General features: G+C 37.4%; 1 protein-coding gene and 2 long non-coding RNA genes across 8 annotated transcripts; all 3 read left to right on the forward strand.

Annotated features, from left to right (window-relative positions):
- The first annotated feature begins 1737 nt into the window (after positions 1-1737).
- LOC131325604 (uncharacterized) lies at positions 1738-10603 on the forward strand. 5 transcript variants are annotated; one of them, XR_009199753.1, is made up of 6 exons: positions 1738-2052; positions 4695-5422; positions 7007-7134; positions 7500-7552; positions 9898-10137; positions 10423-10603. It is a non-coding gene; the product is annotated as an uncharacterized LOC131325604 (long non-coding RNA). The 5 variants fall into 5 exon arrangements; XR_009199751.1 differs by lacking the exon at positions 7500-7552 and having other exon boundaries at positions 1741-2052; positions 4695-4810; positions 5155-5422; XR_009199752.1 differs by lacking the exon at positions 7500-7552 and having other exon boundaries at positions 1741-2052; positions 4695-4810; positions 5161-5422.
- Positions 10604-10794: 191 nt separating this feature from the next.
- On the forward strand, positions 10795-14310 carry LOC131325605 (uncharacterized). Its single transcript, XM_058357934.1, has 7 exons — positions 10795-10844; positions 10959-11045; positions 11184-11322; positions 11632-11722; positions 11819-11875; positions 12004-12113; positions 12676-14310. Exons 2-6 carry the CDS (start codon positions 10963-10965, stop codon positions 12042-12044), a joined length of 411 nt encoding a protein of 136 aa, XP_058213917.1. The 5' UTR covers positions 10795-10844; positions 10959-10962; the 3' UTR covers positions 12045-12113; positions 12676-14310.
- Positions 14311-16675: 2365 nt separating this feature from the next.
- LOC131325606 (uncharacterized) lies at positions 16676-23999 on the forward strand. Of its 2 annotated transcripts, XR_009199755.1 has the most exons (4): positions 16676-18444; positions 19518-19636; positions 22893-23036; positions 23153-23726. It is a non-coding gene; the product is annotated as an uncharacterized LOC131325606 (long non-coding RNA). The 2 variants fall into 2 exon arrangements; XR_009199754.1 differs by having other exon boundaries at positions 17822-18444; positions 19518-23036; positions 23153-23999.
- The last annotated feature ends 1678 nt before the right edge of the window (positions 24000-25677 follow it).

A 25677-nucleotide genomic window follows, 5' to 3' on the forward strand; every position in this document is an offset into this window, starting at 1 on the left:
TAAGGTAAGCATAATGTTCATTCAAGAAAGTTAGAATGAGCAAAATTTTCATTTCTTGAGTCTTTATCAAACCAGTCTTGTGGTTTTAAATGTTGGGGAGACATGGCAAGACACCTTTTTCTTGTGGTCTGGGAATAATCTTGGCGAGTTTATGAAAACTCCAGATCAATTATAGTGGAATAGGTAGTGTCACCAGGAGTTGGGTTTGCTGTAGATGTGCACGATAGCTGGTAAAAATGTGAACCATCTTTCTGCTCTTTTCCAAATCCATCTCTCGTTATTCTCTAAGAATGGTTTCTTTTTGTGGATTGAATGTCTCGTACAATAATATGCAATGGAAATTAGATCGTACTCATCTCTAGCCATTGTTGTTCAATACTAAGTTGAACACCAATCTCATAGTAATTTTTTTAAGTGTCTTTTAACCTAAGCATGACTTTGATGTCTTGATTTGATAGATATCATTGGCTTTATATAAATGATAGGCTAGAGACTCACCTTACTAAACCTTAAGGCCTAAAAAAGTAGGGGTGTTGATAATATTGAAAGGTCTTGTTTGATTTGCAGATTTTTGCAAATTAAAATCTATGAGATTAATAGTCCTGAGATTGTTAGTCCTTGAACTATTTGTCCGGGATTAATTTCATCTAGTATAATTCTATGGGATCCCATGTTTGATTCATATAGGATAAGGAACGGTTTTTTTTTTTTTAAACAAATTTTAAAAAAAGTTTCTGAAAAAAGTTTTTTTTATGAAAAAAGAAACTTTTGAATTTTTTTCAAAAAAAAAATAGTTTTCCAAGAATAATTAACAAATTTTTTTTATTACTAATTATTTTTTGGAAAGGGATTTTTTATTTTTATTTTTGCAAAAACTACTTTTTTAAAATTTTTTTTTGAAAAATAGTGTTTGAATTTAGTTTTTTTCAAAAAGAGTTTTGAAAACAGATTTTTTTTCAAAAAAAACTAGTTGTTGAATTTTTTACAATTTTTTTTTTGTGAAAACTATTTTGGAATTATTTTTTTGGAAAAGGAAGTTTTGAAAAACATTTTCCAAAAAATTTATGAAAATAGTTTCTTATTAAAAATATTTTGGGAAGACATTTTTTTGATATATATATTTTACATACGATAACTTTGAAAGTACTTTTTGAGAATAATTCCAATATCATCCGAATATTTTTTATAACAATCATTTCTTTGTTAATCCTACCCAATCCCACCTCATTTAGTACCTTATATAAAGATAAAATTAATATTGGATTAATAATCTCGACGGTCCATTTCAGAAACTAAACATCCCAACTCCTCTGGCATTATTCAGTACCTTACATAGGGATAAAATTAATACTAGGTTAATAATCCCAACAATTATTTCAGAAATTAAACATCTAATTACTTGAAATTAAGTACAATTTAGTCCGAATCCCTGCAATTACTCGGCTAATCAAACGAGGACTTAAAGTTAAAAGCGTTCATGAATGACATTAAATTCGTTACTAGCCAGTTGGAGTATCTTGTAAAATCTTTTCTTTATTTCGTCGTAGCCCATGAGATTTGGGAGATTTTGAACGAAACCCTACATTGCCGTAGCAACGGTACAACGAAGTTCAAGTTGAACAGGAGCGCCCACAAGTTCAAACTCTCTCTCTCTCTCTCTCTCTCTCTCTCTCTCCGCGATGTGCCGCGCCACCGTCCTCTCTCTCTCTCTCTCTCTCTCTCTCTCTCTCTCTCTCTCTCTCTCTCTCTCCCTACATGTATAGTTCAAACTAGGGTATAAGATTTACGTTTCTCCTTAGAACTAAATATGGAAATCCCTGTTTGTTTCCACTCGTTGAACCAACACAACGAAGTAAAACCCTAGCTCCAGTTCTGAATCGTCGATACACGTACGCACGAATAGGAGCGGTGATTCGTAGCGAACCAAGAGAGAAACTAAGTTTCGCGAAGAATACCGGTATTCTTCTCTCAATCGAACTTTCAAGCCTCGATTCAGCGTCTCCATTTATCATCGACTATCTAATCACATCTTTCGCAGACCGATCGATTCAGGTAAACACATGAACAGAACAATTTATTCGCCTTACCCGATGTCGTCCAGATGGTTTCCCAATGCTGTCCCCAAATACCTGCCTCGTACCCGGTACGTGTTTGCTGTAATGGCGGTACGTGTTTGCTGTAATGGCCATACGCATGCATACTGGGCATACGGCGACTGCGTACTGGGCATACGCATACTGCGACTTTTTCCGGCGTACCCGTGCTTCATAGGGTGGTTAGTTTTTATGTATGAATTTCCCTAATATCTAAGCCTACAAAAAAAAATTCAATCAAACGGCAATGTTATGAATGTAGAGGTATGGAGCAACACCACGAATTGGGATTGTCCATGTTTGATTTATTTCATCTCAAAGGGCTAGGGCTATCTCTTCCCTTGAAATTCTATCCCGTATTTTGATTTCAATTGGTAACTGGTTGGATTTTGGTTTCGTGTCAAACACTGGGTCTTTCTCTCCATGACTGATTCTATTCAGTTATATGATTCTTCTTGTTGAATGTTTGTTCATTTTTGTTTTGTTTGCTGTACACCAAATTTGGCTAGGAGTTATGATTGTTTTTTGTTACTAATAATGATGGGTTTTTGGTGACAATCTGTTCCAGGGTTTTGGTTTTGTTGTCCTATACCTCTCTTTTTTTTTTTTTGTTCGAAGTGGAAATTTTTTAGTAAATGATGGTCCTTAACGTCTTCCTCGTGATATTTTTGCGCTCTGATGAAGGATGGATGTAGAATATGTTGGACTTCATCTACAGAACTGTTTCCAGCAAAGAATGATTGGAGTCTTCATACTAGAATTAAAGGATGTGTTATGCTTTGTGAAACTACCAAAACAACCACAACATTGGAAGAAACCCTAATCTGTTCTCGATTTTCCATTATCTATTTGGGTATCCATTTCCCTCGTGCAATTTTTAAAGGAAAAGTTTATCTCGAAAGCAATTGAAAATGAATTGTTTTTGTTGTTTTGCTGTGTTAGTCTTTGTTTCGACAGATCTTAGAATGATAAAAGAATGTGCAAGTCAAGTATTTTTTATTTTATTTTTATCATGCAAGTCAAGTTTATTGATGTGGGCATAATAAATGAATGAATATGCATCTTGTTTGGATCTGGGGCCATATTGGATACAATAATCAGTTGTGCCCACGAAATGGTGCAGTCCCAAGCACTAAAAGGTGACCTGATTTTTTACGCTCCTGTTGTTTGACCAGAAACTAAATAAAGCCCTTTTTGTTTGACCTAAATTGCGAATTGGACGAACTGTAACACATGTTTAAAACCGAGAAATTTATCTTCATATTTCACGGTGTGTTTTATGTCGGGGTGGCAAACGGGCGGGTTTGGGTCAAATTGGGTAAGTTGTTAGTGGGTTGGGTCTTTAATGGGTCATTGACCCATTTAGACCCGTTAACTATGAGTCTAATTACCCATACCCAACCCGACCCATTTATTTTAAAGCAAACCCGACCCGCCCATTAACCCAATTATATATAAACTAAAAATTATGATCGAAAAATTAGAAAAGTAAAAAAAAATTATGATCGAAACTCATAAATTTTTTCAAAAAGACGAGAATAAGTAATTTTTTTTGTCTTATTGATTTTTTTTGTCTTATTGATTTTTTTTTGTCTTTATTCAAAAAGTTATAAGTTTCGATCAAATTTTTTTACTTTTCTGATTCCTCTCATCAAAACAAATTAATAAGTCGCAAAAATATGACACAAAACAAAAAAAAATGCAAAAAAAAATTGAATAAGGACAAAAAAATAAGTCAATTTTTTAATCCAAACCCTTTGCGGGACTACCATGAGAGAAATTTATTCACGGCGGAGCACAATTTCACGGGTCCATTCGCGCAATTAATGGATGAGATGTGTTTTCAATTTTGACTGATCAAAATAATTGTTACCGGTCACAATTGATTTTGAATTCGGACCATTCAAAATATTTTTGGACCCGTGTGATGTAGCACAAAACAATTGAATAAAAGAGGGAGAATGCCATGCTCATGTGGGGGGAAAGAGAGAGAGACGGGGGGGTGGGCAGGGGGGGAGAGAGAGAGAGAGAGGGGCGGGGGGAAAGAGAGAGAGAGAGAGAGAGAGAGAGGGGGGGGGGGGGGGGGGGGCAGGGGGGAGAGAGAGAGAGCGGGGGGGGAGAGAGGGGCAGGGGGAGGGAGAGAGACAGATGGAATTTGGGACCAATTAAGAGATGGAATTTGGTGGGTTACTTTCATTGCCCATTGGGTCATTTAAGTTGACCCAATTAATGCCCAATTATGACCCAATTAATAATGGGTTAGTTTGGTTTGAACCCATTCTTACCCAACTAATAAATGGGTTGGGTTGGGTCTATTTTCTAGTTGATGGGTCTGGGTTTGTTAATGGGTCTGGGTTCAATTTGCCACCCATAGTTTTATGGTAGGCTTAGAGCAAAATTATCCTTCCAAGCTCCATTTTAATAGCTGCCATTATTCTTGCCGTTTTCCCATAATTTTTGTTTTACTCACATCACAAGGGATTATGTGTTCCTTTTTATGCTATGGCGGGTTATATGTCTGTGTTCCAACGGGTTGGGGTAGAATGTATTATCCGGTTTAGTTTTGATGCTGGTTTTATAAGTCTTTCCTTTGGAATTCAGCAAGGACTTGAAGGTGAGATCACACGGAGGATGTTGACTCATAAGTCATGGGATCTTTCATCTGCCAAAGACCCTATACGGCAGGGACGGCTCCTACTTTGATCCAATCTATTAAGGTGTGTTGTTTCATTTATCTTTCTTTCTTTACTTTTTAGTGACAATAGCGTTTTCTTCCCATAACTAATACCTTTGAGGAATCATGCCTTCACAGTTCTTCACTTTCTCATGTTTGTGTTTGAGGCTACATCTGTGCTTCAATAGAGTTGTTTTGCAAAAAGCTCAAGCTTGTGAGAAGATCATTACTTAGTTAATAGAAAATTCTCTATGTGTTAGTTAATAGAAAATTCTATACGTGTACATAACCGAGGGAATTGGCTTTTATTTCTAATTTTTGGATAAGCCTCTTCTGGTAAACTAATGTGTAAGTTTCTTTCCTCCACGACTTGTTTTAACACCAAAGTTGCAGGTTTCAAACTTGGTAATACAACGTCTAATATGCTTAATCAGCTTTCTAATGAACACTGGCTTGAAAATTGGTGTGGCTCACAACCGAAAATCCTTTGAAAACTGGTGTATCCACATGTTTTGGTGCTTTGTCGGGTGTAGATAATATCCATTACGAGACAGAATACAGAAGAGAATGGTGCACTAGCAAGGGGAAACCCTCTCCCTGCTCCCTTTTTGCTAGGAAGTTCAATAAACTTGCTGCTCTTCCACTTCTTAATATGGTAAATTTTGTACTTCCTATGATTTCTCTTCATTCTTGTTAAAGATTTCCAAAGGAAATGACAACTTGTGCAATTATTTACTCTATTTAGTTTTTGTAAAGCAGATTTCATATTTCACTGGCATAACCAAAATTTTAATTTTTTTTATTGTTTTTTAATGCTGTATGTTAACAGTCTATATTTGGAGCTTCATGAATGGCGTAGGGCCAATTCCTTCTAAGATTGGTAGCTTGAAGATGCTTCAACATCTGGACTTGAGCAACCACATGCTATCTGAAATGTTGAAACCGAAAGTACCACATCAGATGTTGCCAATGACTAATTGAACTTCTAGAGGGCACATAGTATATATCACTAATAGATGATTAGTTTTCTAGTTTATTTGCTGTGTAGATTGTCTTTTGTCCCGTCTTACATGAACGAATTTTGCAATTTCAGTGTTACTATGTCTCTGCATGCTTAAATGGTTCTTAATACTTGTGTTCATTCTCTGCAAAGCTTGTATGAGTGATGACTTGCATTACCTATATTAAACTGTCATGCTTCAATAAGTAGTAATTAGAATCTAATTGCTGATTGGAGAACATAATATTCTTTCCTGACCTCAAATCAGCAGCATGCTGCTTGAACTGTGTTGTAAACATTACCTCTACTATTCTTGTAGTCTAGATTACACTATCCAATATGTTGTCATGAGTAGTATGATAATATCCCACGTAGGCCTTCAATATTTGTTGTCTTTGAGCTGCATCTTTTTGGAGGCAACGGAACACAGAAAGGTAGAAGATCCATGGATAATTTTTTGTGGGAATTCAGTGTATTTTGTATGAATTTGCAAACAACTACAAATCTGGACTTTCTCCCATCATCAATATAATTATGTACCATACTCCATTTTCATGATGTTCTTTTTCTACTTAACATCACTATAAATACTAACAACATGCATATATTAGCTTCCCAACTATCAATTACACCGATGAGCAGTGAGCAAGCATAAACGCGAGAAGCATGAGGCATTACACTATATATATATATATATATATGTGTGTGTGTGTGTGTGTGTGTCTGTGTGTGTGTGTTTGTGTGTGTGTAAATATATTTTATGAATGCTCTAACTTTACTTTGACTGTCATGAATGCTACCTTTGAGGGTACGTGGGCGTGGTCATTGGAGTAGTCCACTAGGAAGCTTTGAAGGGAAAGGAGTGCTCTTAAGTCTTAAGCTTTCTACTTCTTCCGATGTGGGACAAGTTCATGCTTAAATGAACTCCCTTTGTTCGCCTTTTTAGTTCCTCATCGGTCCTCCACAAAACTAAGCAAAGCAGGATACCTGCAAGATGAGGGCTCCACCATGCTATTGCATGTGCTGAACCTGGCTATAACTTTCCGAGCTTAGGCGACCCGAGCTCGAGCCTAACATTTGGAGCTTGACTCAAGCCCGAGCTGACCTAATCTTATGCGAGCCAAGCTTGAACAGCTTAAAGCTTGATTGCTTGTTTACAATCCAACACACAATTGTTCTTTCCTTTCTATTGGGCTTTTGTATATTAGTACATAACTTGCATCATTTTGATTGTTACAGATTTGCATCTTCCATTCGCTGCTTCTCTCTCTCTCTCTCGTACAATGGTAGACTCAATCGTTCTGTGGCGCCAAATACTAGCCGATGACAATCACATCAGTCTTCTCCATCATTTCTTCTCTCACAAGGTCTCTGCTCTTACCCATTTCTACAAACATGAAAGAAACAGATTTATAGTTCAGAAATACTAAAATTTTCTTTTGGGCATCCATCCACCAAACCAGTTCATCGGTGAAAGATGTGTAGGAATTTTTCCAGGTTTTTAACTCTAAATACAAACCTAATTCAGTTCCGATCAGTCTTGGAATCCAATTTTATCCAAGTAATCAATCTGTCTTCTCTTTGTGCATCGTGTGCGAAAGTAAAGTTTTTGCATATAGCTCTTTGATTCCATGTTTATGGTATGGACTGCTTTTTTATCTGTCTCAGATCTATCTATCTACTCTCTGTTGCTCTAATTTTTCTTTCAACTTAAAATGTGAAATTGGATTAGAAATAGAGAAGTTGTTTCCGGATTGAAATTGGAGGTGAATGAAGAGAAAAAAGGTATAAAGACTAATTGTTTGGAGTCAATATCCTCTTCCTGCAGGTTGGCATAAGCAAAGAAATAGATTTTTGATCCCCTTGGTTACGTTTTCCATGAATATGTCCGTGCTTTCCTATTATGTAGTCAGTAATTCGTAGGCTTCATTCTTCAATTTCCTACATGTCCATGTTGTGTGTGTGTGAATTAGCAATTTAGCATGTTGGCAAGGTTACATATTTCTGTCTCATTTACTAAGACATTGAAGCTTTAAGTGGCATTATATTACCGTTGAACTTCCATTGTTTAAGCTGCGTAGGATTAAACTGTTTGTGTGCAAGAATGAGTAACTTCAATTTTTCTCTTGCTTGGACAGATCATAAGGAAAAGTTAATCCCAAGGGACATTGTCAAATAGTGCTAACATTGGTTGGTTATGGAGTTTTTGAGATCAATTCCAGTTATGGTGTTTCAGGAAAATGAGTTGTACTGGATGATGCTGAATCCGTGGGATGAGAATGAAAATAGGTCCATTATAGAGTGTAGTTTGATACTGATCACGTTGGTAGTGCGCTAAGAAAAATTTAGTCGGGAATAATTTGATTGTTGAAAGGCTTATAATAATTGTACTTAATTGTTGGAAGGGTTATCATAAACTAAAGTATTGAAAAGTTCTATCTTTGTGCTCAAATGTTCACCATGCAGCAAATTGCGTTGACATGAGTGAGATGTAAGTGACCTTAAAGGGCTCCATCCAATACCTAGCCAATAAAAGACTTTGTGTGCAATGTTTATATTGAATTATCTATCCAGCCCATCCTTCAAGGAGATTGGTGGAATCTGAGATAGTAGAATTTTGAGTTTTTTGGAACTTTATGTGCATACCTTTTGCTACTAGATTCATGTTGCAGCAAGTACTTTTGTTTTCTTTTCTGTATCTTGAAGATTTTGACTTAATAGTAATACAAATTAGGGTAGTAATCTTTCTTTGTAATCTCTTAATTTTAAATGCAGAAGAGTTTAATGGTATGTTATCATGGTAGTGCGTAGTCGGTTAATTTGAGCATGTAACAAGGTTACTCGTTTCTTGAATCGAAAGAAAAAATTGAATATATTAAACTGTGAAGAACCTTCCATTTGAGTTGTCGTCGGAGACTCTCTAAAGATTTAAAATGCCGAGGGAGATGCAAAATTAGTCATCTTCAGATTATTGGAACTCATAATATTTCAAAATGTTCTCATATTATTGAATTTTGATAAGTTGGCTACTTATTATAGATAGTCTTTGTCATCCTTTACAATTCCAATAGCAATAGCAAATGTGAATCTAATACGTGGGGGCTAATTTCTTTGTCTTATATCTGGATACATGTTTAATCTTTGTGATGTTACACACATGAGACAGGAAAGTGATGTAATTGTCAGCTATCAACGTATGCTTTAAAACCCAAAACCAATATGCAGAGGAGTTTGAAAGGGTGCGTAGTCATATACACAAGTTTACTTCTATTTGCATATACTACAAAAGATTCCTTCAAATGCCAATGTTTTGCCTCGTTAGTGTCTACGAGAGTGGGCTATGAGTTATTCAGTTTTCAGATCAAAGATTATTGGTCAGGTAGACTGAATCTTTGAGATTTATATTGCCTGATTTGAGTTTGCTCTCATCGATTCATAACATTTCTATGTCATTGCACTGAGTTAGATTGAGCCTTCGAATCAAGCATAACATTTCTATGTAATTGCACTGAGTTAGATTGAGCCTTCAAATCAAGCATAACATTTCTATGTAATTGCTCTAGTGGTCCTCTCTGGTCATTTTCCTCTCTGCCCATTCTGTGCACGGAGATTGGAAGGAAACAAATGAAGGGAAGGTGTAAGAAGGTATTCTAGCTTAAGAAAATTTAGTGAATAACAATATGGCATGAGAGGAATTCGACATGCTTTGACGGGATCGAAAAGCCTCTGTTTAGAATCAAAAGTAATTTGGTTAGTAGTTTGTATAGTGGGACAAAGGGGAATGTTATCCCTCTCTGGATCAATTTTTAGATTAGTTTGAGCTTTTCATTTCAAAAGGATTTTTCCTCTTGGGAAAGGGAAAGTCCTTAGCTTTCTATTACCTAAGCAGAGTGGCTGCTCTACTGCACCAACCATTTTTTCATGCTTGCTTGCTCGACCGATGTTAACCACCATCCTTGCGGCGGTGGTTAATGAGTAAAACGTATGTTGGAAAGAGTGGAGAAATCCTTGAATGTGTAAATAAATCTGGGAAATGTTGAAATTCTAATCTTTTCGGCATTGTGATTATACTATTCACCACCCTCTAGCATGACTGCTTGTAAAATTAGTTTAACCTTTTTAATTGCCAGACTTTCTACTGTTGGGCGCAAGATGCTGCTCTTAGTGTCACCAACAAAATAATGGAATCTGATTTGGCTGTACCTGAGGTCAACGTATGTGCAGCAGCAATGCAACTTATGCTTAAAATTCTGAATTGGGACTTCTGGTATGGCACAAATGCAGTTACGGGTTGAAAAAGTGCCATAGATGTATATTCAGCCGAAGTTAGATATGAAGGTGCAAAGAGGTCTGATTGCGTCCTAGTGCAGGTAACAAATGGACATAATGTGTGAAAGTTGTGGCTGTCAGGATACATGTTGCACCATTCTCCATCATTTTACTTTCTTGACAATTTGTTAAAGACAATTTTGACATATTATATTCCAGTGAGAAACCAACCTTCTCTAGTGCTGCAACGAAATTGTACTATTGAAATTCTGCTTTCAACAAATTCTGATTACGTGGAAGATGCCACTGATAGAATTTAATCACATCTGATTGATTGACCTTGAAAAATTTACCTCTCTCTGACCCCTTGCTGGAACGTCTTGTAGCCTGGCTCTTCTTGGCGTGATGTTTTGATAACAAGTTTTCACATTGGGTGGCTTTTGAGTTTGTATGGTGCACTTAGAAAGAAGTTCTTGTGTGAAGGTTATTGGCTTGATTGTCCTATTGCAGTCTCTGCACGGAAACTTATTGTACAGTTCTGTTCCTTGATGGGAACTATATTTCCATCTGGTATAAACCTTTTCTTCCACTTTCCCCTCAATAGTTAGTTTTGCTTTTGCTTTCTCACATATGTTATTTAGTTGAAAATGACTACTTGCATCCGATGTATAATTTTCGCTGTCAGAGGACTCTATATACTGAAATCATTTTAATGTAACTGGGGAACCGGTTTGTATTTTAGGTACCATCCCTGTGACTGTCCACCTGATGCCATTGCAAATGCTATTGAATGTGGAAAAAGCGAAAGGTTCTATTCCTGCAGTTGCTTCTGCACCCTCTCACTCTCTCTCTCTCTCTCTCTCTCTCTCCTGGACTTTTTATGCATTGTTTGATGCCTCATCTGTTATTTGGCTGTGTTCAGTGAGATGCTTGATGGTTGCCGTGCACTCTTAGCCATAACAACTGTAACAACGCCTCTTGTGTTTGACCAATTGTTGAAGTCCATAAAGTCAGTTATATGATATTTCATTGTGTTCTTCATAATTATTGAGAGTATGTTATGTTAAATGAAGGTCAAAATTATATTTAGTAATTGCTTTTTTGCATGTGGCTCTCGAAAGCTGACTTTTTTTTGCTTGATGTTCAGCCCATTTGGTACTCTTAGCCTGTTGTCTGCCTTGACATGTGAAGTTGTTAAAGTCCTTATGGCTAATTTTACCGTAGAGGAGACGTGGAGTTGGGTGGCACGGGATATCTTATTAGATACTTGGACTGCAGTTCTCATGGTATGTGTTTCTGTCGACTTCTAATGTGGATTGGATATGATTTCACACGTGCAGGAGGTCACTTGTCTGTTTTTTTTTTTTGTGTACTTGTGACAGTCCTAGATCTTAGCATATTGTTTTAATGGTTTGGCCCTCATTCTTTGTCACCACCATTTCTGGGGTCTGTAAATTATCGTAATCATTAAGACTTTTTTATGCACATGCTGAGGTTTGAGCGCATTGAGATGCTTCTGAAATATGGCTTTCTTCGAGGATTGTTATGTGATGTTCCAGCTACTGAACTAGAGAACTTGTTCCATACATTAACAGCCAGCGGATAACACAGGTCTGAAGCTTCCACCAGAAGGGGTCAATGCTGCAGCCAATCTATTCTCCTTGATTGTAGAGTCTGAATTAAAGGGTAATTCTGATATCTTCACATCATGTTGCTTTTCTGTTGCTCGGTTGGCAAGTTTTCAGTTAATTAATCGGCTTATAACATGATCTGATGTTATAGCGGCTTCAGCATCGGCCTTCATTGATGAGAGTGAATCTGAATACATACAGGCTTCTGGTATGCCACTACGCCATTTTTATGGTGTACTGAATTTCTTTTCTATCACCTTTCTTGCTTACATAGTCATCAGTCATGTTTTTGCATTTACCATCTTTGTTTCAATAATTGATCTGTTTTCTTTGCAGGCATGGATGCAAGGTTAAGTTCTTATGGTCTTATTGCCTGAGCAGCGATTGATGCCACCATTCCTTTACTCACTAGATTATTCTCTGAGCGTTTTGCGAGGCTTCATGAGGTACTTTTTTGTTTCCTCTACCAAAGATAAGAAATCTTAGTTAAATCTAGTGCTTGTTGGTGGATATGATGAGTTATTTTGTACGTCCTCAATGGCTCTATTGCGTAAGGGTGGATTTTTTTGGGATTGTGCAACTCTTGAGAGAATGCAAGAGTTTTTGAGAATACGAGGTCCAAGATTTAGAAGGTTCAAGGAAAAGATGTAATACTTGTTTTCCACCTTCTTGCAAGGGTATCCCTTGTCCTTTATTAATAAGGATTGGAAGGCAGTGTGTGAGATATAGTTTTGTTTTGTTTTTTTCCCCCCATATTTTCTTTCTTTTGGGGAGGATTTTGTGTACTCCTTTGTGCACCGAATGTGCTTTTTCTCGTTGTTCATAATATAGAAAATTGTTGCTTATGCAAATGGAAATCATAAATGAATGGGTGACTGAAGGCTTTCTTAGTAAGTAGCTTTCAGACCACTTCGTAATGATATCCATGTCCCATGTTTTGCACATTTCTTGTTTAATATTAGGTGGCCTTTAAGGAGGGTCTGATCTTTATTTCTACTGTTTTTGCAGGAAAGAGGCACAAAAGATCCCACAGAAACTCTGGAAGAGCTTTACTCACCGTTACTACTAATGGGCCACATTCTTGCAGATGAAGGGGAGGGAGAAATGCCTTTGGCATTGATTTATTTTTTCCATCCTGCTACTATTGCCATCTCGATTTTCCTCTTAGAAACCGTGTTGGGTAATTCTACTTATCTATCTGTTCTGAAATTTAAATATCTTAAAACATTCAACTCGAATCCAATTGGGAATGAATAGAGACGTCGCCTAGGCTCATAGTCTAGTTTTTGGGGTATTAAATAATCCCTGAGAGACAAGATCTATCAGTCCTCACGTTCGACCCTTCTCAAATATGGAGAGGTAAAACAAAAGATCCATAACATGGGGTCACAAAGGAACAAGGTGCACTTAATGCACAAACAAGGGGACAATCAATCAACAAAGTTTTAAAGCGTCCAAAGGCCTAGCTCCAATACTATGATAAAGCAACCAACTCAAATATATTGAAAATGAGTGGAGAGGCTACCCAAGCTCATATACTAGTTATGCAGCTAATAAATAATCTATGTTAGACAAGCTCTAACAAGATAGTGCTTATCTGAGGTTTTTCACATTTAATGTCCATGACATTCTGGTCTGGCAATTGCAGATTTATACTATGTGGTATTTGGAATGCTTCAAAAAGTCAAATCATATGTATATTACAAGTTCATTGGTAGCTACTAACGTACCAATACCACATGCATCTAACTGGTGTTATTTCACAGCTGCGTGGGGCTTATTATTTGCTAGCTTCCAAGTCAACATTTACTTAGTCCGTCCCAAATTCTTGATCCATCTTCCCATTTTGGGATGTCCCAAATTGTTAGTCCTCTTAAAATTCACAACTGAAAATCTTTATTTTTTTCAGAAGTATCCCTCACCAATGGATATGAATGTTGTAAAATTTGCAAGGGTTTATGTGCTGCACCCTGCAGTCGCAGATGCTCAACCACCTAAGATGAATCAATAGGCTCTTGTATGCAATTATTCTTGTTGATTTAGTTATTTTGTTTATCGATTGTCATGTCTTTGTATCTCCCTACTTATCTATGAGTGTCAAACATCAATGCTGCATCTAATTCTGGTTTTTAGTTTTTTTCTCTTCTGAAAACTCAAATCTTATACTGTTGTTATCAATCTAATACCTTAGAAGTCAGCTCAAATCTTTATTTTTTTTCAGAAGTATCCCTCACAAATGACTCCTAAGTGAGGATTCCATATGACATGAATAGTCCGCATTTATTTTTCAATTTCGTCTGCATGGGCTCTCCCAGCAAGCTCTGAAGAATGGCTTCCAAATTTTGGCTGCCAAAGATTGGGTTACACTAGTCATATATTTAGGACTGGAAAGAAAGAGAGAGGGAGAGTTTAAGAAAGATAGGGTAGGGGTACCTTCACTTTTTACATTCTATATGTATTATGTACGCTTCTAACACACTTTTGCTACTCCATTACCAAATGATTACAAATCCTTTTTAAAAAAATAGGTACCAATATCATCACTTTCTGTCACATAACACAGTAAAGGAGCCAAATTTGGCCATCATATTGGAGATGCTGAAGTATATTTTGGTTGTGAATTGCTATGTAGCACGGACTCGGATACGGACACTGACACGGGACATGACAATTCTAAAAAAATGGAGATACGGACACCGCCGGAGACACACCACATGTATAAATAAATAAATAAATAAATAAATATATATATATATATATATCTACATACATATAAAAAAAAATTATGAACCATTGTATATGAATAATTTCACAAATTGTATTAATTTTTTTCAAAGGTATAATTACAGTTTAACCCAAATGTTTTGAATAATTTCATATTAACCCCAAAATTTTTTTAAAAATATTACATTTGACCCCGGCGTGTCCCCAACCGTGTCCCCTATCAAAAAATAATAAAAATTATTATGTGTCCCCGCTGTGTCCACGTATTCGCCATGTCCCCGTATCCAATACGTGGACACGGCGCCCTTTTGAAGTATTAGTGCTACATAGGTGAATTGGTAATGTAAAGCCATTGTGTGCGTATTCCAATTGTTGCTTTAAGGAAACAACTCTGATTGTTGATGAAATTGTGTGATATTCAGGTTCCAAACGCCATCCAAACTCATTTTGTGGACTCCATGGAAATACAAAAACATCCTGTCATTGTACTTTCTAGGTAAGGTTTGGAAGATCTTTTATTTTGAATTTTTATCTTTATTACTGAAACAATAGATCTGATATTTCGAATAGGTTACCAACTTGAACTTGTTCTGGCCACAGTTGTCCTGAAGACAACAAGCAAAAAAACAGCTTCATGTGATATATAGCAATGTAGCCATACGATCTGTTATTCATAGGATTGTCTCTTTAATTGTCATATGTTCCCAAATTATGTCCATTGTTTCAACAATCCTATTAGCCATAATGGTGGATTAGCAAGTAAATCATTTAGTATATGTTTTGAGTGCTCAAACAACATGAGGTTGCATGCTTTCTTAGCTGAGCTGCAGAGTCTAGCCAATTTAACAATGCTCAAGCATTTAAGAATCTCCAAATACTAAATCCAACCTTTTTTTTTTGATAGGCAATACTAAATCCAACCTTAAAAGTTTAGCGCACAAGGACAAAACCAATATTACTTCTATCAAGATAGCAAACCAAAATTAATAAAGAACCTTGAACCAGCATGTTGAAGACATGTCATAGATTTGAAAGAAAGGGTGGAGAGTGGGGTGAGATAACAGACTTAGCAAAGAAAATTTGAAAAAGACTCAGATTTAAGTGTTTCACATAAAAAGAGGAAAAGAACCTTAGAGAGGAGGGATAAGCAGAAGCAAATTCGATTTTTGGCCGTCAACATTAACTACTGACCATCTTCTTTCTCTATCATAGAAGGACATCCTTGAAGTCATTTTCAAAGCAATAAGAAAGTCATTGAATGATTCTCATGAGCTCTAGTTGATCAATTGATTAGATATTATTACTATTATTGATCCTGAAATCAATCCTTTTGCATAAGGGGCGATAATCCCTCACTAGAAATTGGGCTTTTTCCATGGTTTCAATCACTTCTTCAGCCCCCATTCTTCCTGCCAGGACCAACACACCATAGAAAGATCAGTCTACTTGTTGATGTCACTGAATCTTCACTTTACTCCACGTCAGTCCCCTTTTGTCATAAGGCGTGAAATTAGACCAAGGGGAATCTCCACAGGAGGTAGTCCCTTATATTTCACACATATGCGATCGAGACACAACCTCAGGGTATGGGAAAGATGTGTCCGGAATTAAGAGAGGTGTCCGGAAAGAAGCTTTAATTCGAAGGAATAATGGTTGAAGGGCTTTCAAATATGGGCTAGGTAGTTATAGAGCATAGATAGGACTCGTGCCTGGCTTTACATAGGGTGGGCATAGCTTCCCGACAATTACCCCACAATTTCAAAATCCTTATAAACGGCCTCTTCCTGAAAGTTTTATGCATCAGCGATTCTGGAAGTACAGTTTTTTGTTAGCAGTTGGTTTTTTGGTAAATGCTAACGTGACAGGGTTACAATCCCACCAAACTTCAGTCTTCACATAATGGAAAGTATGCACATGTATTTTTAGACAACCCTATCATTTCAAGCCGTGAAATTTTCACTTTTAGACAGTTAAATCAGCGTTTGTCAATTTTTTTGTTGGAAGCAGTGATGTTCCGAGTTCGGTGTGGCATTTGATTTATGTTGGCCAGTTCCCACTCCTCCCAGTTAAAGCAGTGATTTGAAACCACAAAATCACATCACTGAAATTGAATTCTTTTCTGTGTATAAAAGTCGTCAGGAATGCCAGGAGCTTTCCATAATTTGGTCACCAGGATGCTTTTTTGTGTCTTTCTTCTTTCCTGATTGTGATAGGAAAATGTTCTCCTGCTGAGAATTCATTGAGAATCCTTGGTAAAGTAAGAAAATCTGGTTTGGTTGGTGGTTCCTGATTGGTCACTCTTTCTCTTCTCTCGTCAGATCTATTGCTCCCGACTTCTCTCCATCAGCCTCTCTCTTCCGTCCTTCTCCTCTTTATTCCAAGATGTCGTCCGTTGATTTTAATCGCAATCTGAGTTCTACAAAGTTTCCGTCAAGTGTGTTCGGTACAACTGTTCCTTCAAAGTCAGTAGTAAAAACCCTTGAATTTCCGTTTGACCAAAAAAAAACAATAAAAACTCTCCCAGTCCCAGTCCTTTTTGATTAAAAAACCTCCCAGTTCTTTTCGATCCCATCAGATTCCTTTTATTGCGCTTACAGTCCCTGAGGTTTGGAGTAATTGTAATTTGATTCCAAAAGTTTTGAGATTTGCTATTTGATCCCTGAACTTTGCAGTATTTGTTTTGGTCCCAGCTTTTGTAGCAGTGTGACAGTTTGGTCCCTTGTGGATATTTCTCGGTTTTTGGTGAATTTATGGGCAAGTGTTTGTCTTGTTGTTTGGTATTTAAATCCCCATTTGTTGTGCCATTGGCACCTGTCTTGTTGTGATCCTTGTTGGATCCGTTGTTGAGATCCTTGTTGGATCCTTTGTTTATCTCTCCCCGTGCGATTTGGGGTTCACACGTGATGGGGAGTGAACATTTCCCATATTTCACCGTTCGTTGTTCCACTGCATTTGTTCGGGTACCAAAGTAATAGTGATTCTTCATTTTGGATTGGATCGAAGTTGCATTACTGTTTGGATTTTTTGGCTTTGCCTTTTGAATTGCTTCAGTCAAAGTATCTCATTTTCATCTTGGCAAACTCACGATGCTCTCCGTGCTCGCATCATGTGTTTGAGGGGGAGTGTTGGAATAGTGGTGTTATGATGTTATTAATGTTTAGTTGCAAGGGTAGTATTGTCCTTTCTTGTAATAGGGTTTACTTAGGGTTTCTATGTTTTTCCTATATAATGATGTAATGGCCTCTTGTAACACATATTCTGAATGATAGAATTTCTCTCTTCTAGTCTCGCTGCAGTCTTGTCCAAAAAGGCGCTTCCAAAAGCCTAGCTTTGATACGCTGTCAAAGTATCCAACTCAATACCAATTGGTAACTAGTGGTGAGGCTGCCCATGATCATATAGTAGTATTGGAGGTTATGTAATTAATCACTGTGGGACAAGCTCTAACAATCCTTGTGAAACTATTCTTGAGCTAAGTATTATACTAAATAAAAAATCTACTACTCCATTAGTATTGTATGGTGGACAAGTCTGATTCTCTCTCGCAAAGTCTCTGTTCTTGCTTCTTAATGAATTAATTCCCTTGCCATTAGAAATTGTATGGCATGGTCGAAGATTGGATATCCTACCGTATAAAAAGAACCACTCAGTGACTTGTCACTTTTCCAATTTGGCCAATTTTACTCCCTGTTTGGGGACATGCAGTGCTGTCCGATTGGGCATAATCGTAATTTTGCCATGAGGGGCAGTTTCATCTGTTTCACTTCACTGCCTTTTTAACCACAAACGGCAACGTAGCGAAAAAAATTCACTTATGTCTCTTCACTTTTCTCTCTCTATCTCACACACACACACAACACACATGCACCTACATAGAGGTAGAGGCAGATCAACACGTTTAGAGAGATGGAAAGAGGGAGAGGAAGAGATGCGAGACCTGAGGCAGATTTGATGAGGTGAAGAGGGAGAGGAAGATATGCGGGATTTGTGGCAGATCTGACAGGGCATGGAACTGGCTTTTAGATTTTTGGTAGAACCCTAACTGGGAATACGGTAAGTCGAATCGACTCCAAGCAAACTGTCATTACCACCCAACTCTTTTTTCAACTTATCGGATCTGTCGCAGTAGGGAAAAGAAAAGATTAGTTCCTACTGATTTCTCTGCAAGTCTACAACTCTGGCTCGAATGGGTAATCCCTAAAAAAATCAACAACCCTTTGGTTGTGTGTGTCTCTGATCTCTAATCTGTTTGTGTTTGCATGTATGTTTGCACATTTGTTGCCGTTCAAAAAAAGTGTTTCCTACCGATTTCTCTGTGATTCTGGTAATAAAATTCGCTTTCTTTTCTTCTTTGTGTTTGGGTTTTTGGTTTCGGGTCTGTTGAAAATAACCATGTTTCCTTTTGCTTGGTATTTGCCTCTCTTTTTTTTATAACCAGATGTCCAGGTTAGCTTGCGCTCCCTTCAACTAATTTTTGACCGTGAAGTTAACGACTGGGTTAGTGACCCCAAAGTTTGAATGTTTGGCCGTCGTCGATTCGAACTTGTGACCTCTTGGGAAAATTAGTTTGTATTTGTTTGCTATCAAATGCTTTATTCCATATAATTTATAGTTGAATGTAAGGAAAATGGCATCTTTCACAGATTGGTGGATCTTCTTTTGTATGTAAGTTTCTCTGTTGAGAGTAATTAGAAGTGAAATATTTTGCTCTTTTTAATTTTTTCCCTCCCCGTATATATTTGCATTTGATTTGTCCAACGCATTGACCATCTATCTTGGTCTCCCTTGTTGCATTAGGTGGTGTAGTAAGTCGATGTGATTCAAATTAATCTTACCCAGAGGTTCACAAGAGGCGTAATTTAATTAGAATCCTAATTTGTGTTGCATATAATGATGTTCTTTGAGATACTGGGTTCAGGGACGTGAGATTTTTGGATTTTCGAACTAGAAAAGTGCAATGTTTTGCTTAACCCCAAAAAAGAAAAAGATAAAACCAAGACGATAAGAATAGATGTTAGACTATGAATGGCCTCTTAATGAATGCATTTTATGGATATGCCTATTATGTTCGTCTTCTCACCTTGCAATGTTAAATGATCTTAACGATGCACTTGGCTCAAATGTAGGAATTCTATTGGCTTCTGGACAAGTTAGCAACATTTGAATGTACAAGTTTCCAGAAGAGGGCATCAAGCTTGCGTGTGTTGAACTCGGTGTCCTATTGCATAATGATTTTTTGCTCAAGGTGAAACCTCTTAGCTGCATATTTGACATTAAAACTACATTGTGATGTCATGGATTAGAAGAGCTGCATGTGTTATTTTTGTACTTTATAAGGTTTGTTGTGATCATACTTGATTTCTTTGGCTATGGACTAAAAATTTTTCACACTAATTCTTTATGTGACCTATTTTATTGGAACCATTGAGAGAAGAATTGAAAGGAACTTTATTCAGGGAAACAAGATTGAAGTTGGAGAGTGAAAGAACGCTTGATATGTCCGACCAATTTTGAATGACCATGCAGAGATTTTTACTTCATAATTAACAAAAGATAGGGCTTAATGTTATCTCCCTTACTTCCTCAAGATTGGTTTGTCACGTTTAATTGGAGTCGGTCCTCCAATGTCACATCAGGTATTCAGAGAAATCAAATGAGAGATTAGGTTTTTAATATTTTTTGTTTGGTTTGGGTTTGCTTCTTCACCTACTATTGGCATCTTTCTTAGTAGCATGGGGGTGGGGGGGTGTTGTGCACCTAAAAGCTTCTAAGGTTGGGAGCGCCTAAGGAGTGTATTTAAATTATATAAAACTATGTATATAAAATATCTTTAAATACTTAACCATTAGAGGAAAGTGATACTGAAAATTTATCTGATCTTAAAGTGTAATTAATGGAAGTTGTATATTCTCAATTTACAAAACTTCTTGACTAATGTGATTCTTTTATGCTTATTTTCACAATGGCATAACTCCCTTGAAAGTAAGATAGTAACTGCCTTACTGGCCCGATAAGCTCTCATCTTAGTTAGGAGCGAGCTCCCGTCTTGGAGCGTCGATTCAAGCTCTTGTCTTGGGAGCGCACCCATTTTAGAAGGATCCTACTACTAAGGTATGTTTTATATTTTGATGAGGTTGTTCCTAAATTTTATTCAAATGCCGATTATTACTTTTAAAAACATGAACAGTTTATCATTTAATACTACTATTATCTCGACTCTTGAACTTGTTTAGAATTTTGTTCTAGATCTTTCCCTTTACCACTTCAACACTGGGGAGTATTTTCCTGTTGAGATCAAGTTAAAGTGTGGACATACGGCGTTCAAGGCTATGGCCACCATTAAACTTTTAAGCGTTCGTCCTCTTTTTGTATTTTAGTGTTTCTTTGGATAACAAATGGGCACCATCAAAGTTTTAAGTGTTCATCTTGTTTGATTACGTTCTTTGTATAATGTAGATTACTTGAGGCGATGCATTTGGATGGGGGACAAAACTGGAACTCTCGAATCACCAAGACTACATGAAACCCGTATAGAAAAATGGGTTATTTTCCTAGACACCCCTCCAAGCATACCTGTTTTTCATGGTCACCCCCTCTACAAATTTTGCCCACGACGATAGCCCCTCATTAAAGTATACTTTTTTCCTAAATCCCTTCTGTCAGCCTTCCGTCAAGAACCGTTAATTTTCTCTAAAATAACCACCCCCCCCCTAAAGAGTGACCTGATTTCTCCTCCTCATCTCTGAGACTTTGGGCTTACCTCAATGCTCACCATAACTGACCTTTTTGTGATATTTGTGGTTTTACTTCTGCTGCTCTCAAACAACAGAACTACTTGCATCTGGGGTGAACTCAACGTTTGCCATGATAAGTGGTTTTAAAACACCACAAACGAATCTGGGATCTAGATTGTTTTTCAATATCCCGATTCAACCTACCCAAATCAAAATCTTGGTAAAACCCCACAAACGAATCTGGGATCTAGATTGTTTTTCAATATCCCCATTCAACCTACCCAAATCAAAAATCTTGGTAAGTAGTGCTCATGAAAGCCCTTTGGAAATTACCAGAGATGGTTATGCTGAATTAGATGGAAATTGTGTGTGGGATTTGTAACCTGTTTGCAGACTGTAATCTATGCTAAGATATCCGTTTTGGGGATGTTCTTGATCTTTCTCATCTAACGTTCTCTATAGTTTGTTTGTTGTCAATAAGAAGTTATGAGAGAGAGATACTGTGGAGTTTGTTGTTGGCGGTGGTCGGGAAGAGGCAAGCCAAAAGAGGTGGAGGTGGGTGGTGTTGATGATGCTGTTAGGAAAATGTCAATTTTCTCCTCAATTTGTTGGCCATTTTTTAGACCCCATTTGGGAGAGAAGACGAGAAGAGAGATGATAAATTTGGGTTTTGTTGAGAGAGAGAGAGATGGGAATCGGGAGAGAGAAGGTGACGGTGAGTTTGGTGGCGGCGGTAGCGGTGGTGGTCGGGGATACCAAAGCCAGATGAGTAGAGGTGGGGGGTGAATGGGCCCCACGCTGGGGTTTTCAACTTTTGTTGTGTTTTTGTTCCCTTTTTTTTTTTTTGCTGACAAACAGAGAGAGAAGTGTGGCTCTAGGTATATATATGCAAGGGTAAAATGGTCTTTTCATTTATTTCATCCAACGGAATTTAGTCCTCCAAATGCAAACTTTAATGAGGGGGGGTCTCACCGTAGGCGAAATTCGTGGAGGGAGAGACCGTGAAAAACGGGTATACTTGGAGGGGTGACTGTGAAAAACGGGTATAATTTGGACATGAGGGGCAGTTTCATCTGTTCACTTCAGGCCCTTTTGGCACATGTGGACCACAAACGGCCACGTGAAAAAACTTCTCTCTCTCTCTCTCTCTCACACACACTCACACACTCACCTACGCAGAGGAAGAGGCAGATCAACACGTTTAGAGAGACAGAAAGAGGGAGAGGAGGATATGCGAGACTTGAGGCAGATTCGACAAGGTGAAGAGGGAGGGGAAGAGGTGCAAGACTACGGCAGATCCGTCGGGACATGGAATTGGGTTTCAGATTTTCGTCATGGTAACACGGTAAGACGAATTGACTCCAAGCAAACCCTCTTTGCCACCCAACTCTTTTTTCAACTAATCGGAACGGTCACAGAAGGGAAAAGAAAAGTTTAGTTCCTACCGATTTCTCTATGACTCTACAACTATGCTCGAATGGGTAATCCCTAAAAAAATAAACGCCCCTTTGGTTGTGTGTTTCTCTGATCTGTTTGCATTGATCTCGGATGTGTTTTATGTATGCATGTATGTTTGCACATGTGTTGCCATTCAAAAAGTGTTTGCCCAAAAAAAGTGTTTCCAACCGATTTCTCTGTGATTCTGGTAATGAAATTAGCTTTCGTTTTTCTTTGTTTTTCGGATTTTGGTTTTGGCTAAAATGAAAAAAATCATGTTTCCTTTTGCTTGTTATCGGTTTTTTTTTTTTTGGATAATGGGTTGTCTAGGCCAGCTTGTGCTCAAGAGGGTTAGCGGATTACAATACATTAAGACCTCTGAGCTATGGTGGGGCTGATGTCTTTATACTTGCATTCTCTGTCATTTGCAAGGCCAGTTTATGAAGATATATCTATGAAGATATATCAAAAAAGGTAAGTCTAACTTTTCCATTCTGATTTGTGCCTTCTTTTTTGGACATTAGATAGGTTACTCTCATCATCAGACATCATACTGACGAATGCTTTTCGTATCTGTTTCCAATGTTCAGTGGATTCTTGAATTGAGGCATTATGCTCCTGGGGTCGCAGTGGTTCTTGTTGGAACAAAACTTGGTTAGACTCTCTTAACCATCCTTTTTATCATTCTAGTATGGTGCCTTAGTGGGGATTTTTGCTCATTTTTTGTGAATACCTGCTTCTATTCTTAGTTTTTTTCTTATATCAAAGCACTACTAGATTTACATGTATACTTTTATGTGAGATTGGTAATTAGGCTACCTACTCGATGCATGTATGTGGCTAGATGAATCTAGAGTAATGTCTTGGCTCAACTGTGATCGCAATACTATATGGACAACACAGTTAAAGAGCTTCTAAAGGTGAAGGCTTGTGGATGGGTTCCTAAGGGTATTCCTCAAGTTTTGTTTCTTTTTGATTTGTGCAGATTGTAGTTCTCACAAAATCCAGTGAGCCTCTACGTCTACATGTCAATTATAATGTGTGAAAGTTTTGCTCAGAATTTGTTTTTGGTAGCTCATAATTCATGGATTTTCTTGTTTTTACATGTAGGTGCAAAAGAAGATATCACCACCCCAATAAACAAGAAGCACCAAAAAAAGCTTACGAATTTAGTAACCCATTTACTAAATACAATATTAGAGAAAGAAGCAAAAATCTAGGAAATGTGAAAGGTTAAGAAAAATGAAAATGAAAGGGAGAAGAAGCAAAAGGGTATTTGAGTCAAAAAAACAAAAAACTTTTCGTTTCATCCAATATGCCAAGTTGCCAACTAGTATTACTATTTCCTATGTTAGTGAAGTTTGTTGAACTCATTTATTGAGCACTAACATATGCTTTAGGGGCATACATTAACAAAATCCTATTAGATAATCCCCACAACCTTTCTGAAGAACTTGAATTCCGTCTCCATTCGCAAATCCACCGCTTGCATGAAAATATAAAGGCAAATATGCCCTACTGTGCCATGCGAAAGGATCTGGCGAAGCAAAGGGAAGCACACAAGGCACGAAAAAGTACCACTTTTTTTAGTTTTGGAACAGCCATTTTTAGACCCCAAGGAGCTGAAAAGTTAACCATTCCTGCTGCAAACCCCCGAGACAGGAGCAACTTATGGTGCATGCGAATTCATGGAAATCTGAATTTACAATCGTAGAAGCTGTACACAGCCATATAGAATCCATATCCAACAAAACACAAAACTGCACCTCTCCAAAAATCTTACTCCAAAACATCCTACGAAAACATGAGACTATTCCTTTGAAAATCCGACTAACATTCCGGATCCAAATATTTTTAGAATATTCTAGATAAAGCCCAAAATTATTGAATATTATCTTGGATATTTCTAAAAATATTTGTGTAAAATTCATAGTTTTTTTTTACTTTTCTAATTCTTCTCATCAAGACGAATCAATAATTCACAAAAGTTTGTCGCAGAACTAACAAACGCGAATTTTTTTTTGAATAAGGACAAAAATAAAAAATGCCCAAAAAACCCTTAGCGTAACCTAACCTTAATATACTTGCTACTTATTTCTTCATTGTTCTATGTTACTAGCTTTATTTTGGTACATCTGAAGCTTGCTAATTTTAAATTTCCTAAGCAACAAAAAAAAAAAAAAAAAAAAAAGCCTGCTAATTCTCGTGAGATGGTTCATGGTTCTGTATATTGATAAAAAATAATCCTAATAAAGAAAGGGTTAGATGTATTCTAAGCAAGTGGTTAAAAAAGAAGGAAGCATTAAATAAAGGCGCAAAAAAAGCTTTGCTTGATTGGAGTTGGAAAAGCTTGTCAATGGGCTGATTGAGGCCGTTCTTAGGCTTAGTTGTAGTTTTCCTGTTGATCCGTTGTACATAAATACAGTACCTAGATTATATTTTCTCTCTTCTGTTTTCGAACATCAGTGGCTGAAATCCATGGATTATCCTCCTCCTCTATAATAAGAGGCAGTTTTGGGGCAATTTTCGCTAGCCATTTTGTGCCAATTTGGACGATTTTACCGTTCAATTGAAGGACATGCAATGTTAATCAATTGGGCCTTTTGGTCATTTTGTATTTTCTAAGCATGGAGTACGTGGCATCATTGTGTCCAGCCAGGTACAAGCGTACAGCCCTTCAACTTTACTTTCCCATTCTCTCTCTCTCTGAAATCGAATCACACCACCACGGCATTGCTGCCACTCTCTCTCTCTCTCAATCCTCATCGCCATGACGCCAATACTCCTTGAATCGGAGAAGATAAGGGACGTTAATTTGAGAGATTTCGGGAATGGAAACATCAGATCCCGATGAGAAGGTTGCACGACTCTTCCCCTGGACTTGGATTTCAACGCGGAATTCGAATTGCATGTAGGTGGGTTTCAAATTGCATTGATTTTTGGTGAATGTGCTTATGTTGCATGTGGGGGCTTTCTACCTGAAAATCTTGCTTGGGAGATTTTTTAGTATTAGCAACTTAATTTTGGTTGAAAATTTTGGATTGACCGACGGGATGTTTTTATGTGCAGGTCGCGATACATGCGTTGATGGACTCTCGATTTTGTTGACGAATTT

The sequence above is a fragment of the Rhododendron vialii genome, chromosome 5a, assembly GCF_030253575.1.
Source record: "Rhododendron vialii isolate Sample 1 chromosome 5a, ASM3025357v1".
In the NCBI taxonomy this organism is placed as follows: Eukaryota; Viridiplantae; Streptophyta; class Magnoliopsida; order Ericales; family Ericaceae; genus Rhododendron; species Rhododendron vialii.